Raw genomic sequence first — 13,426 nt, 5'->3', positions numbered from 1 at the left:
CACCTATGTATATCCCACCTCGAGGCAAAATCCCAAGGACTATTTGCACAATAGTTGGACTGAGATTGATTTTAGGTTGTGTGGGCAGATTGTGATGATACAGCTGATCGCTATTCGGGAACGATTTCAACCGATTTTCAATATTACGTAGATTAAACAACACCACATGTATTGTATTTTTTAAATGTTCTTAGGTTTGAAATTTTCTTGTGATACAAATTCGAATCTTCGAAGTTTGAAATGAGCTGTTATAGATTGATTGGCCAGGTTTTTATTCTAACTGAGACAAATTCCTAGTTATGGTTACTACACATTCCTTAATCTTATAAGCATATAACGAGAAAATGTAGTATTGATAATTATAATCTCGCTAAATAGTTACTTGTATCACATTTTCTTATAATTTCAACAATATGTGAATAATTTTTGTAACGATACTCATTTTAATAAAACTTTTTAGTACCCATGACAAACGAAATTTCTCCGAGCGCAAGAATATCCTCATAAAAATTAACTAGACAGTAAATCGTGAGAGAATCGAATCGAGTTTCTTCCAGAATGAGCAGATTATACACATGTATTTGGTTTTCTAGTTTGTCTGTATCATCCATGGTATGTGATTTCGAAATTTATTCAACCTCTCGGTCGTTATCCGTTCGATAGATCGGTGTAATTCGTATGTGGTAGGTATAATTGCCGAATTTAAATATAAATTCCGTGGCTGTAGGTTCGGGTCACAGTTAATATAGCTTTCTATTTCAATTTATATCGATTTTAGATATTACAGCAGTATGGTTTGTACTGAAACTGAACGTCAAAATTGCTTGATCATAAACCTATTTACCTATTATGAGACACGCGGTAGATACGGTAATTCAATTTCCCTTCCTTTGCTTTCCGACTCATTTAATTCCTGAATACCTAGTAAAATAATAATGTCAGTATAATTAAACAAATTGTCCGAATTATGTCTACGTGTGGTTATCCCATTGGGGAATGAAAAACAACTTGTCATTCCAACATTGTATGAGAAAAAATTGAAGAAATGAAATCCATTAACATGTATAAATTGAGTTGAAACAATAAATACTGAATTCTTCAGCGGTATTACTGTACTCGTTTATTTCTGGTAACGGTATAATTGCAAAGAAACAATTGAATACCTAATCAGGAGAGGTGTGTGTACGCATATTACACAAGTATAGCAGGCGTGTCATACATTGAGTTGTTTTAATATACCAACAATACGCGGCCGCCTGACGATTGCTAGGCTTGTCACATCTTTCTTTGGCGCGATGGTGCTACAACACCTTCTTCTTCGGGGCCGCGACTACATTCACACTCCACCGTATGCAATGCATTATTCGAGTGACAAACGGCGACAACAAAGCTACACAATCGAAAACCGTTAACGTTTGATTTTAAATTTATTCTCCTACAAGTTCTCGGCTGATTGACGATGGCGGGCACAAAAACAATTCACGGAGTCCGTTTTTCTTCTTCAAACATTTTAGGGTTTAATCTTTACTTTATGTCACGTCTTTCGATTTGTGCAAATTCCGTTTTTCTTCTTTCTTTTTTGTTTTACTTTTTTCATTGTATACCACAGTTCTCGCAAATCATTCTGACTTTGCGGTATTTTCACTTTGTATGTTTGTCACGATTATTTGATCTTTACTAAAGAAAGAAAGTCTCGTTATACTCGTTCATAGTGTGTAAGACATTGTTTTTCAAACACCCACGGATTGTTCTTAACGATTTATTATTATAATATTACTGGGAAAACCCGATTAGATCAAAGTCATATTGAACGCAATATAAAACGGAAAATTGTGTAGCGTACAAGTTATTTCCGGTACATGCTAAAGTAATATAAAATATACTAAACACAACCTGACTGAACATAGAAAATTAATTAAAGTTACGTCTGGCGAAAACGTCGGTCTGGTCGAAGCCAAAGCGCCTAACTGTAGGCAATCTTTTTACTCTCGCAGAAAACGCCTAGTTGAAGGCAACTGGAGTACTCGCATCAAAAACGCCTAACTTCAATTAACCCAATTTACACGTAGGATAACGTCTGATTAAAAACAGTTACAGGATCAGCAAAAACATCATATTGTACACAAGTCTCGATACAAGTCCGTTGTCCTTTTACAACGCGAAAAACGCTAAAACTGTTCGTGTCATGTGTTATACCGACGTATTTTTTTGAGAAGTACTAATTGCAAAAAGTCCGATGTCACTGCTATTAATGAATCAGAATGTACAGAAGAAGAATACAGGAATTTTGTTTTAATAATGCGGGTTTAGTGCATGAGTTCATATTGATAGTCCAAGTAATTATTTTCATTTTTCAGCCAGCTGAGAGAAGAATGAAATTACCATTTACTCCGAAGAAAATATATCTTGTAGATATACTGCACAGTGTAAAAAATACCTATAAAACATCTGAATTTTGTTTGTAAATTTATTCTAATAATAAATACACCGTTTGTGTTTCTGCGTTGAATCAGGCTAGGTTGCGCGTTAGGTGAGTCACGTGTAATGAAAATATTCATTCATGATCGTGAAGAAATCTCACAGACGCATAGTAAAGATCTAAAATTGCTGTGGGTGCTGACGATGACGTAAAGGCGTCACGTTTTGAATTTCCCGCGAACGGATTTTTCATTTTTATGAACAAGACGAAAAGATTAAATACAAGAACGGAGACACGTGTAAAGAATCAAAAATAAATATCTAATTATAAATATGTTTACATTCATAAATATTTTTTTTTTTTTTCACAAATATCAGATGAAAAGTTTGAATTTCATATTACAATATATTTTTTTGTTTTGAAACGGTGAAAATTCTGACTAAATTCAAAAAAAATTCAACAATGTTTGGTGTTTTTTCGAAACCAATCAACCATATCCGACGAAAGAAGAAAACGACGAAACGTTGAACATCTCAGCAGCTGACCAAGATATAAGTGAGTGAGAAAAATGTCTATAACGTAGTAGTTTGAGAATTTGTGCGTAGTGGTGGGTATCTAATCTATATATAGACTAAGGTATAAATATATACATTGGCGGATATCCAATCCGGCACGCACTCGCGTCGTCTCGACTCCACTCATCGGCACGATCGCATCTTTCTCTCTGCGTCTTGGTCGTCATCGTCATCATCATCATCGTCTTCACCTCGTTGTTCTTTTTCTTTAAGAGCTGGGTAGCAGTAGTAGCCCGGCGGGGTACAGAGTCAGTCGGTATCTGCGAGTGCATGCGTGTGTGGATGCAGAGAGAGAGCGAGAGAGAGAGAGAGAGAGAGAAAGAGAAAGAGAGAAGAAGAGAGAGGGGAAAACCAGAGACGCCAAAGGACATAATGTTATCCCTAATTAGTGAATTGGAGGAGGTAGAAAGAAACGGATATCACGCAGTGCTGGGAAAATGATTCACCTATACGTGACATCGGTGATTTTTTTTTACATCACAGAAGTGAAGCAGCAGCAGAATAAAAATTTGACCGCGAGCACGGTGGTCGGTGCCGATAAAAGAAAAAAAAAGAAAAAGAAATACTATTCGTGGATTGATAATAATAACAATTGTTGGGATGATTATGTGTTCTTGTTGAGGAATCTTTGCCTATTTGCCGCGATGCACGCGATGACATGTGTTATAGAGGAATCTTTATAAAGGCTGCGAATCGTCGAATTTTGTTTTTTTATTTTCCATCGTTTGTTTTATGACGAGAAAAAAAAAAGAAACGAACAAACAACACGATAAACAAATAGTGAATAGGTAAATAAGAGTGTTACACGTTTTGTAACAATTGGTGGAAATTTACTTCTTGTGATTGCGTAATACAACAGCCGTCACCGTGGAGTCTAAAGGCGTTAAGGGTTTACCCAAAATGCACCATCTATATCCAACGGCGAAGGGTGACACTCTTTGTCCGTTAGGATTTCACCCTCAGGTTCGGTGGCCGACGAGGTGCAAGCGATGTTTCAGGTAAAAAAAAACAAAAACAAAAAACAATATGCCCAGCAGTATAAAAATAATTTTAAAACCACTTCTGGCCGAGAATCGCGACGCGAGGACTTCGCTGAGCAATCAAGCCCCCCCCCCCCCCCCCCCAGCCATTTCTGTAAACTGATCACCAGATTCCCAAGAAATTGGAACGAGGTTTACATTTTTCCGAAATCGGCGGCGACCCGAGCATTCAAACGAGACCATTCACTGTTTTGTAGCTATCGTGTCACACTTGATAACCAAAAATTTGTATCGAAAACTGAGGTCTAGATTGAATGAGGTTAGGTTGTGCTTATGGCATCAATCTTTGTACCCGGGGTAGGGCTAAGTTTACATACGTATACACCTGCCTTTCTGGTATTGCAGAAATTACCCACTTTATAGTATACTCGCTACTACTCCGTGAATCGGCATCAAGTAATTTGTGCTGCAGTACGAGAATAGCATCACGCAGAGAGACTATTAGGAAATCGAGGTCTGAACTCCCCGCACAAAGCTCATAGCTGAAATATCGTTTGTACGCACCGGACACAATTCTGGAATTAATAATCCTCCTTGCGAATTCGTATTCAAAATAATCTCTTTCAGGCTCGCTTGTAAAAATACAAGATATAAATAATAAAAGCGAAATAAAATGTAACGATGATCACAAATATCCAATTTATCTTCTAAACTTCCGTGTTTTTATTTCAATTCCACTGAATAGATTTTGAAGCGATATTCTGTACGATATTTTTTCAGAGACTACAAAGAGCACATAGGGAAGAAAGGTACTTTGAAAGACACGACCGCCTCGTCACCAAGCCTCTCCCCGTGGGAACCAGCCACGAGCCGGTGGGTTTGTCCCAAACCATTTACACGCGCGAAAGAAAAAAACACTTGCCTACGAGTCTCGGAATCGAAAAAAATATATTAAAAAAATTTCAGCTCAACCGAGAACACAGACAAGCGAACCTGGGCCTCGACGTCGAACCTGGCGAAGGACGAGTCCAAGCTCTACCAGCAGGGACTCGGCGAAAAGAAACAGGTACTGAGCGGTGGCTGGTCGTCGACGTCGACGATAGACAATCTCGGGCAGAAGGAAACCGAGGCTGAGTCAGCGGAGACGAGCCAAGTGCCCGCTGCTCCGGGGCCATTGGCAGGAAAACAGCGGGCGTACACTGGTTCGCAGTCTGACAGCTATACCTTCAGACGATTTTCGAACTCCCTGATAGCCGACGATGTCGCAGAGCTCGGTACGGATGCCTCGAACTTGCCCCAAAAGTTGCAGATCAAAAGCGTCAAGAGCGTCGTCGACGAGACCGACAATCCCGCGTCATCGAATACAGACGTTGAATTCATCATACAGGTGGAGCAATGAGTTCCTGGCTGACATCTTCTGCGCAAAAAACCGAGCGGATTTTGTTCAGACGAAATTCTTGTAGGCTTGATAGTTTTTGAATTACAGGCGTTCGAACGTTCTGACCAATCGCGTTCCAGCTTCGTGTAACGGTCGCTCCGACGCACTTCGCTCAGATTGGTCGAAACTTAGATTCGCTCTCGTTTGAAAACTATCAGGCCTTCGGAATTTTTGTTTACAGAAAACTGACCCGCGACTGAAAGACTTTTTTTTCACCAGGTGAAGAAATCTCGGCCGTCGGAAAATGGAATGAAATTAATCGAACCTGGGAAAGATAAATTGAGTGATTCGAGCAGCGATAAAGGCGGGAAAACTGAGAAGGTATGAAGTTTGAAGTGACTGGTTGTGATGCGGATTGATTTGACATAATTGATGATTTTGGTGATTTATTTTCAGAATGAAATCGAGAAGCTCAAAGCTCAGCTGAGCGAGATGAGGACGCGATGCGAAAAGGTAGAGAGAGAGAAGAGCGACATTCTGCTTCGTCGACTGGCAACGATGGACACCGTCTCGAATAAATCGTCGAGCAACGAAGTAACGAAGCTTCAAAAAACGGTCAAAGATCTTCAGGCTAAAACCGAAGGTGTAACCGTTGTTCATGAATATTCATAAGAATTGAAGTTAAACGATGCATGGCGTCAGTTTCGCCGATAATTCACATAAATTGCAACGCGGCGAGACTTTCATCACACATAGTCACGAGCTTTACTCACACGCGTTCCTTTCGTACGGAAGCCTTTCACTTCTCGTATAATAATATTATAAATCACAAAAAATAACGCTACTATATGCGTACTAGATGCCTATATATCGTGAATTGAATGCGACGAACAGGCGAAGCGGATATTATTTTTGGTAATCCACTTTTGGTTTCGTTATTTCATCCATTGCTCTTCCCCTTCTTTAGCTTTGACCGAAGAGAAATCCGGGCTTTCAACGAAGCTCAGGAGCTTGGAAAAGGAGTTGAACGTAAAGGCGAATCGTTCGGAGAAAGATAAGATAAACGAGGAGCTCAAATCGAAATTAAAGGCCGCGGAAACTCTGTGTGAAACTCTGATGGACGAGAATGAAGATATGAAAAAAGAAATCAGGGATTTGGAGGAAGAGATATACGAGATGCAGGACAATTTCAGGCATGAGATATTAATTTTACAAGATTGATCCGTAATTTTATGTGACTAAAATTATTATTATTATTTTATTTATTTTCACCTACTATTTTTGTTCTACCTTACCTTAATCAGGGAAGAGCAAGCTGACGAGTACACGACTCTTCGTAAGGACTTGGAACAGTCCAATAAAAACTGTCGAATCCTCTCGTTCAAGCTGAGAAAAGTTGAGCGAAAAGTCGAGCAGTTGGAAAGTGAGAAAACAAGCATATCAAGCCAGTTCGATGGGGTAAAAACCGCACGCAATTTTTTTATCGTTAATTTGGTAATTGTACATCTATGACGACCGTACTATTTTCACAGTTAAAGAAGTTGGAATTGACGTTGCGAAAAGTGGTCAACGAGTACAAAAATCGCACGGCAAAAAAGGCAACCGATTACACGACAAAGCTGCAGCTAAGAAAGATGGTTGACGACCTCGAGAAGGAAATAGGTCAGGAGCTGAATATCACTATTAGAAGTGAAGTTGAATTTAGAACGTGTAATTTAACTGGGGTTAAATTTGCTCGAAGCTCGTCTCGGTTTATTTCTTCTCATTACTTTTCGCAGCTGACGTTTTTGGTGTAATTATAACCGTGGCTGAAGGAAAAGACGTTGAAGTGACTGGAATTCCAGCGTTGGTTCCTCAGGATAATTCCCAGAATTTGAAAAACCAGGAAAAACTTATCAAGGAATGCGAACTCCTGAAGCAAAAGCTCGATAAAGCAACGAGGGAACTTACCGCCGAGAGGGACTCGAAGAAAACGGAAAGAAGTGGCAAGCAGCCTTCTTCGGACGACAACAAATCGTCCGAACTCTTGATACGTTAGTTCCATTTAAAAATTATTACATTCCAGATGACATTAAAGTTACTAAAACGTTAAGTAGGAACAAGAATAGAAGGAAGAAGACTGTTTGAAATTGAGCGTCAATTTTCAAATTCAAATTAACGACTAACGGAATTCAATGAGAACAAATCAATGAGAATCCAATCCACAGGTAGCTTTTCAGACACTTTGTGAATCGAAACCGCGCAATGTTCTTTGTGTAATATAATAATATATAAAGTCGGCCGGAGGCGTGGTGTGCGTGCAGATTGCGCGGAACGGCTTATAAGGCGTTAGAAAATTGAATTTAGAACGGCGATACGCGGTCGGTAAAGTAGAACTGAACCCCATTCCGGAGCAGCGGTACGTATATCGTTTGTAATAATGGGAACATGCAGTTATGCGCCTGCTTTCTGCGTATATAATATCATGCGGTCGGGGGACGTAATTAGACTTTTATAATAACGTGGCACGACTCACTGCATTTTTTTCGTTCATTCTTTACTCGAACTGCACGTGACACTGCCCGATTCTCATTTACCGTGCGCACGTTCTCACAGGTTCGAGAACCAGTTTTGAAATAATGATTGCCCCACGCGCAATTGAGAAAATTATGAATGATGGAAATTTGAACGATTGAACCGAATATCGATCGCATGTATCGCAAATTTTTTCTCTTCCAGTCAAGAAGAAACTTGAAGATGCGATCAGCCTGAACAAGGAAGAGAGAAACTCGTGGGATGTTGAAAGGGTGAAACTTCACGAAGAGAAAGAAAAACTGAAGTCCAAATTGCTGTCACTATCTGCAGAGAAGCTGAAGGTCTACAACGAGGTTGTTCAGCTTAAAAAGGATCTCGGTAAACCAATGGAAATATTTCTTCGAGGCAAAAAATTTTCGGAGTTTCATTTTTTTGTTAAACACGTTTTAGAATCAGCGACATCGTCCGGTAAAGAAAGCGCAAAAATAGAATTGGCGATGAACGAACTGAAGAAAGAATTGTACGTGGAAAAAGAGAGGTGCAAAAATTTGCAGAACGATCTGACGACGTGCGTGGAAAAGGAGGGACGGATAGTAAAGACACTGGCCTCCGTGAGTGCGTTGTGAAAAAAAGAATTTTGATTTTTTTAAGCGGTAGAGAAAATTTTCAAATTTTCAATTTTCTCGCAGGTTGAAGCGAGCAAATCTCAGCTTGAGGGAGATTTGAAGCGGATTAAACTGGAACTGGAGAACGAGAGAAATTCCTGCTCGGCGAAGATTTCAAAAGCGAATTCCGAGGTCGTAGAATTGTCAAAAGAGCTGGAAAAGGTTCGGACTGAAAGCGAAAAACACATTCAGGGTAAAGACGGAGAAATCGCTGGGCTAAAAAAGAAGATACTTAGTCTTGAAAAAGCGGGTGTTAATTTGAAGAAGTTGAACGAGATGAAGCAAAGTTACACCGAAAAAATTTCAAGTCAGTTGCATCAGTTTGGTTTTTAATCTTAAGTGCCGATTACAAGAGTTACGAAAATCAGATTTTAACCGTCTTTGATTTTACCGCAGACCTGGAAAAGGAAGTAAAAACCGGAGTCAAGCTATACGATGATTTAAACGTGAAGTACGGTGTCCTGGGCGATTCGAGAGCCCATCTTGAGAGTCAAAACACGATATTGACCAGGTAAACTCTTCGCAGATTTAAAATCTTTATTTTTCTCCTCGCATTTTTTGACAAATTACTTATGAAATTTAAATGCAGCAAACTGCTAGACCGTAAGCACGAGATAAACCGGATTGAGGCAGAGTTGAAAGCGATGCGTGAAACGTACAATAAGAAACAAGACGAGTGGGTTAAAGAAAAATTACGCATGGAGGTGAGGGTTCGGATTATTGTTTCAACGGCATCAAATCAAGTTTTCTATTTTTGTATTACATCGATATTTCGTTATTCAGGAGAAATTACGCGAGTATGAAAAATCAGCCAACAAATCGTCCATGGATGAGAAAAACGATGAAGTCGCAAGACTGAGGAAAGAGAATTCTGTCCTCACCGAGCAGTTGGACGCGGTAAAAAAGACTGTAAGTGTATCATCAATTCATGATCAATATCTTTTTTTTTACAAAAAACTCGCGGTATCTATATCCTAATATCGCGAGTACATCAATTGACGAGTGGTATTTACATGAGATGAAAACGATATGTCACTTTAATGATGATGAATTTCAGAGCGACGACCTAACGAGCAGGCTTCAGGATTACGAGAGCGTTTCGAAGATCCAGAAGAACTGGTCAGCGGATACTTCGGCATTGGAAACGGAGCTCCGAAAGGCGAAGAGCGCTTTGTCCAACGCGGACAAGGTGAAGAAGGCGGATTTGGCGCAGTGTAAAATGCGATACGAGCACAGAATAACGGCGATAAACGACGAGATACAGTCAATACAAAACCAGCTCTCGCGCTACAAGCGAGAACGCGACACTTACAAACACATGCTTGAGGGTGCTCAGAGAACGATCGGGGATTTGAAGGCGGTGCGGAAACGAAGGCAGTCGAACACGTCGACGGGAAAATCTGACGAGGTAACGATTTCGTCGATTATTGGGAAATAATTCCTAGCTTTCGTCATCTTATTTTGATATTTTTCAGGACGAGGAATTGATCGCGAACAACGTTACGGTCCTCGAAAAGCAGATCAGCTGTATGGAGGACGAGCTGTCCGAAACAAGGCTCGAGTCCTCTAAACTAAAGACAGAACTCGTTTCCGAGAGATCTGCATGGCAGGTCAAACTTTCGGAGATGCAATCGCGCGTGAACGAGGTTATTACAGTCATTTGATTACATCTCATAAAAAAGAAGTAATGTAACATGTATGACATTTTTCGTGGTTTGATATTCGATATTAAGTTCACCGGAAAGGATCAGCTGTTCACCCGACGCGACGCCATATTAGCTTTATCATATCTGGGCCACGTGACCGATTTAAAAGTATTTACGAGAATTGATCCCATTTTCATTTCAAACTTCCGTTCAAGTCAGAATTTTTACTGATATGATCGTTTAGATGTTCGGGAGTACGCTCTAGTCAGGTGCGACCCATGAATTAATAATCGAATAATTCGGAAAATATAACCTTAAAGCCCATCTTACAGCGAAATGAATATCTTGAAAACCTGTAAAATTTTTATTATATTGATTACAGCGCATGTTCTGAAAATAGCAGGATCATTTTACAAAATCAGTTTCAAATCCAACCTTTGCGAAACAATCAGGCTAATTCTTGTATAAATACCCAATCTTACATCAGTCACTTGACCCGGTCCTCAAAACTCCTTAAGGATCCCAATTGAAAGAATTACTGACACTTGGATTTACAGTTGGAAGAGGAGCGCCTCCTTTCGAGCGGACGGACAAAAATTCCGGGTCTTAAAGTCCGAATGGAACTTGCCTGGCAAAAGGAGCGAGAGGAGCAGCAGAGGCTTCTTCAAGAAACCGCAACGCTGGCTCGCGACCTCAGGCAGACTTTGTTCGAGGTATGAGAAGAATAATTTGGTGACGAAAATATTTGAATATTGTTAAAAATCACGTTTCAGATCGAACGAGAACGTGACAAAGAGCGGCTCGAGAATAAGAGGAAGCAGGATCAGCTGAAGAAGTCATTTGACGAGGAGAAGGAAGAGAACAAAAAGAAACTGATCGAAGTGAGCGTGTGAAAATATTTACAGCTAAGCGTTAATTAACTACAGTTTATCTTTACCAGTTCGCCAGAACTACAGTTCATATTATAATTACACCAGAATTCTGATTTTCAAAAAATTCGTAGTATTTCAGGGATTTAATGTGATTTCAAAGATTTTACGAGTATTGTTCATCTGCGATTTTCAGCTCCAGTGTGATTTGCTAGAGCTACGAGATGCTCACGCAAAATTGCGGACCAGTAACGAGAAGATGAGGAGGGAGAAGGAGCGGCACGAACGGGAACGCGAAGAGCTGAGGGACATCATCGCGAGCAAAAGACGTCTTGAACACAACGAGGCTCGTAGCGTAAACGTGATTCTTCAGCAGGTCGACGATCTGATGAAATTGTTCCCGGAGTTACAGGCTTCGAAAACTAACAACGACGGTTTCAATGGTAAACAGACAGCCAACAGTGACACTTACACACCGACACCGCCGAGGAGATTGAAGGTGATTCAAAGCATTCGCATCACTGAAATTTATTCATGAAATATGTTTCGACTGATGGAATATTTTCTTTGAATCCCAAACGTTTGTTTTTGGTTTTTTAGGGTCCAAAATCTAGGGAATCATCACCAGGCATGATGGACTCGAGGGAAGATATCAGAGGTATGAAATTAAACTGATTGTCACTTTGAGGCAATATTTTTACCATGTTTTTTTCAGGGTCGACAAAGGATTTGGGTGGAAGAACGGAGAAGCTTGAATACACGATTGGAAAACTGATGGAGGTTGCCAAGGAGTTGAAAGACACGAAAAAGACATTCGACGATCGATTAGCGGTGAAGGCTAAGAAATTCGGAAAACGGTAAGTGATGATTGAATTCCAGAGAGTTTGTGACTTTTTTAAAACTCAAATTTTCGTCAGGTCAACGTCAATCGACAGCGACTCAACCAGCAGGGGAACAACTCCGAGTCGAGTTGGCTATCAAGATAAGTCGAATAAATCGAGCTTGAAAAGAAAGAGTGTTTCCCTTGAACAAACAGCGGGAAAAAATGATCAACAGGTAGTTGGCAATAATTATAGCAATGAAAAATTTCTTGATTACCACTTTGCACGTGTCTAATTCGTCCGTAAATTCGTGATCTTAGACCATCTGGGCAAATGATAGTAACGTATCAAGCATGCAGTCTTTGGACGGTTCGGACGTGGATTCGCGGCACTTCAGTATGCAGAGAGACTCGAGTGTCGATAGGTAAGCCACAGGTTTTTTTTTTAACAATAGCAAGGATTTAACAATTGCCTTTAATTTTGCAGCAGGCTCTCGGGCGGTTCGACGAAGAGCGAGCTGCTTCAGCGTGACAAAAAATACAACAAAGGTATCATAAGGAAAATAACGACGAAGCTGACTAAGTCGGCAAGTGTCGACGACCCGAATAGCTCCTTTGATTACTCAATGCAGGTGAGCGAGCCCTGTTTTTTCTGTTCTTTGAATTATTCGTTCAAAAAATCTCTTTGCCGCTTGATTCTTTTTTTTTCTACTCGAGAATGTTACTTTTTTTACTCAGACGTCAGGCTCTGAGGCGAGCATCAATGACCAGGATACGAGAAACGGTAAACGAAACTTGAAGAAAAAATTGACAGACATGTTCAAAAGGGGTTCGTCGCGGAGTAACAGGTAAAGCACGAAAAAACATCGCAGATTTACTAAATCTTAGATACCGATGATTCTAATCGTCTGATTTACGCAGCTTGGACAGAAGAGGAGCTTCTCAGGAGGCGAGTAGACCTTCCTCGAGGAATTCGATGGCCTCAAAGAATTAACAATACTATCTTCAACCCTTCCTGTGTAAAATATAATTAAAATAAAATTAACGTATCATTATAATCGTAATATCGATGTCATTATAATCGAACGGACAATATGGGAATGTGATTACTTGTAATTCATATCAAGCTGATGACGAACCACCCGCATTTAGATTGACATTAACGTAGCATGAAGCTGTACAGGAATATTACCGAGTTTGGACACTTTGAACGATCTATAAACGAGAAGCTGAGTAAATTCAAATTCTAATCATCCTGGAACAGCCTGTATGTCGTTAAATTTACGTTATGTTGTAAGTATACAATGCACATGAATATATGTTACATATCTAAATTTAGAAAATTGTATAGATTTGTAGATCGTTGTATATTGTACATTTTACTTGTGAGTTTGTAATTAATTATTACATTTTATTTGTATATATATATATATATATAAATATATACCTCTACATACATATTCAAAGCAGCAGATGAAAAGAAAAAAGCGAAGCATGTTATCGTTAAATGCAACGATATACAGGGAATCCCATTTTCGAAAATGAATGTACTGCGATATA

General features: G+C 39.7%; 2 protein-coding genes across 3 annotated transcripts in view; one reads left to right on the top strand and one right to left on the bottom strand.

Annotated features, from left to right (window-relative positions):
- The first annotated feature begins 3,295 nt into the window (after positions 1-3,295).
- Positions 3,296-13,356, top strand: LOC124411928 (intracellular protein transport protein USO1-like). 2 transcript variants are annotated; one of them, XM_046891481.1, is made up of 28 exons: positions 3,296-3,992; positions 4,755-4,847; positions 4,941-5,361; positions 5,632-5,733; positions 5,809-5,995; positions 6,320-6,545; positions 6,657-6,810; positions 6,885-7,014; positions 7,131-7,385; positions 8,071-8,244; positions 8,317-8,477; positions 8,556-8,838; positions 8,928-9,042; positions 9,121-9,235; positions 9,315-9,440; positions 9,589-9,939; positions 10,007-10,177; positions 10,735-10,890; positions 10,951-11,058; positions 11,243-11,545; positions 11,647-11,704; positions 11,762-11,903; positions 11,964-12,102; positions 12,188-12,291; positions 12,357-12,498; positions 12,605-12,714; positions 12,788-12,936; positions 12,977-13,356. In XM_046891481.1, the coding sequence occupies exons 1-27, from the start codon at positions 3,895-3,897 to the stop codon at positions 12,858-12,860; spliced, it is 4,497 nt and encodes a 1,498-aa protein (XP_046747437.1). In that variant the 5' UTR covers positions 3,296-3,894; the 3' UTR covers positions 12,861-12,936; positions 12,977-13,356. The 2 variants fall into 2 exon arrangements, with proteins under 2 accessions (XP_046747437.1, XP_046747435.1); XM_046891479.1 differs by having other exon boundaries at positions 12,354-12,498.
- LOC124411934 (glypican-4) overlaps positions 13,284-13,426 on the bottom strand; it is a 44,564-nt gene continuing 44,421 nt past the window's right edge. The window contains exon 9 of the mRNA XM_046891487.1: positions 13,284-13,313. The gene's annotated coding sequence lies outside the window, so the exon portion shown is untranslated. The remainder of the gene's footprint in view (positions 13,314-13,426) is intronic.

Source organism: Diprion similis, chromosome 10, assembly GCF_021155765.1.
Source record: "Diprion similis isolate iyDipSimi1 chromosome 10, iyDipSimi1.1, whole genome shotgun sequence".
Classification (NCBI taxonomy): Eukaryota; Metazoa; Arthropoda; class Insecta; order Hymenoptera; family Diprionidae; genus Diprion; species Diprion similis.
This window is presented reverse-complemented; position numbering and strand designations above follow the sequence as displayed.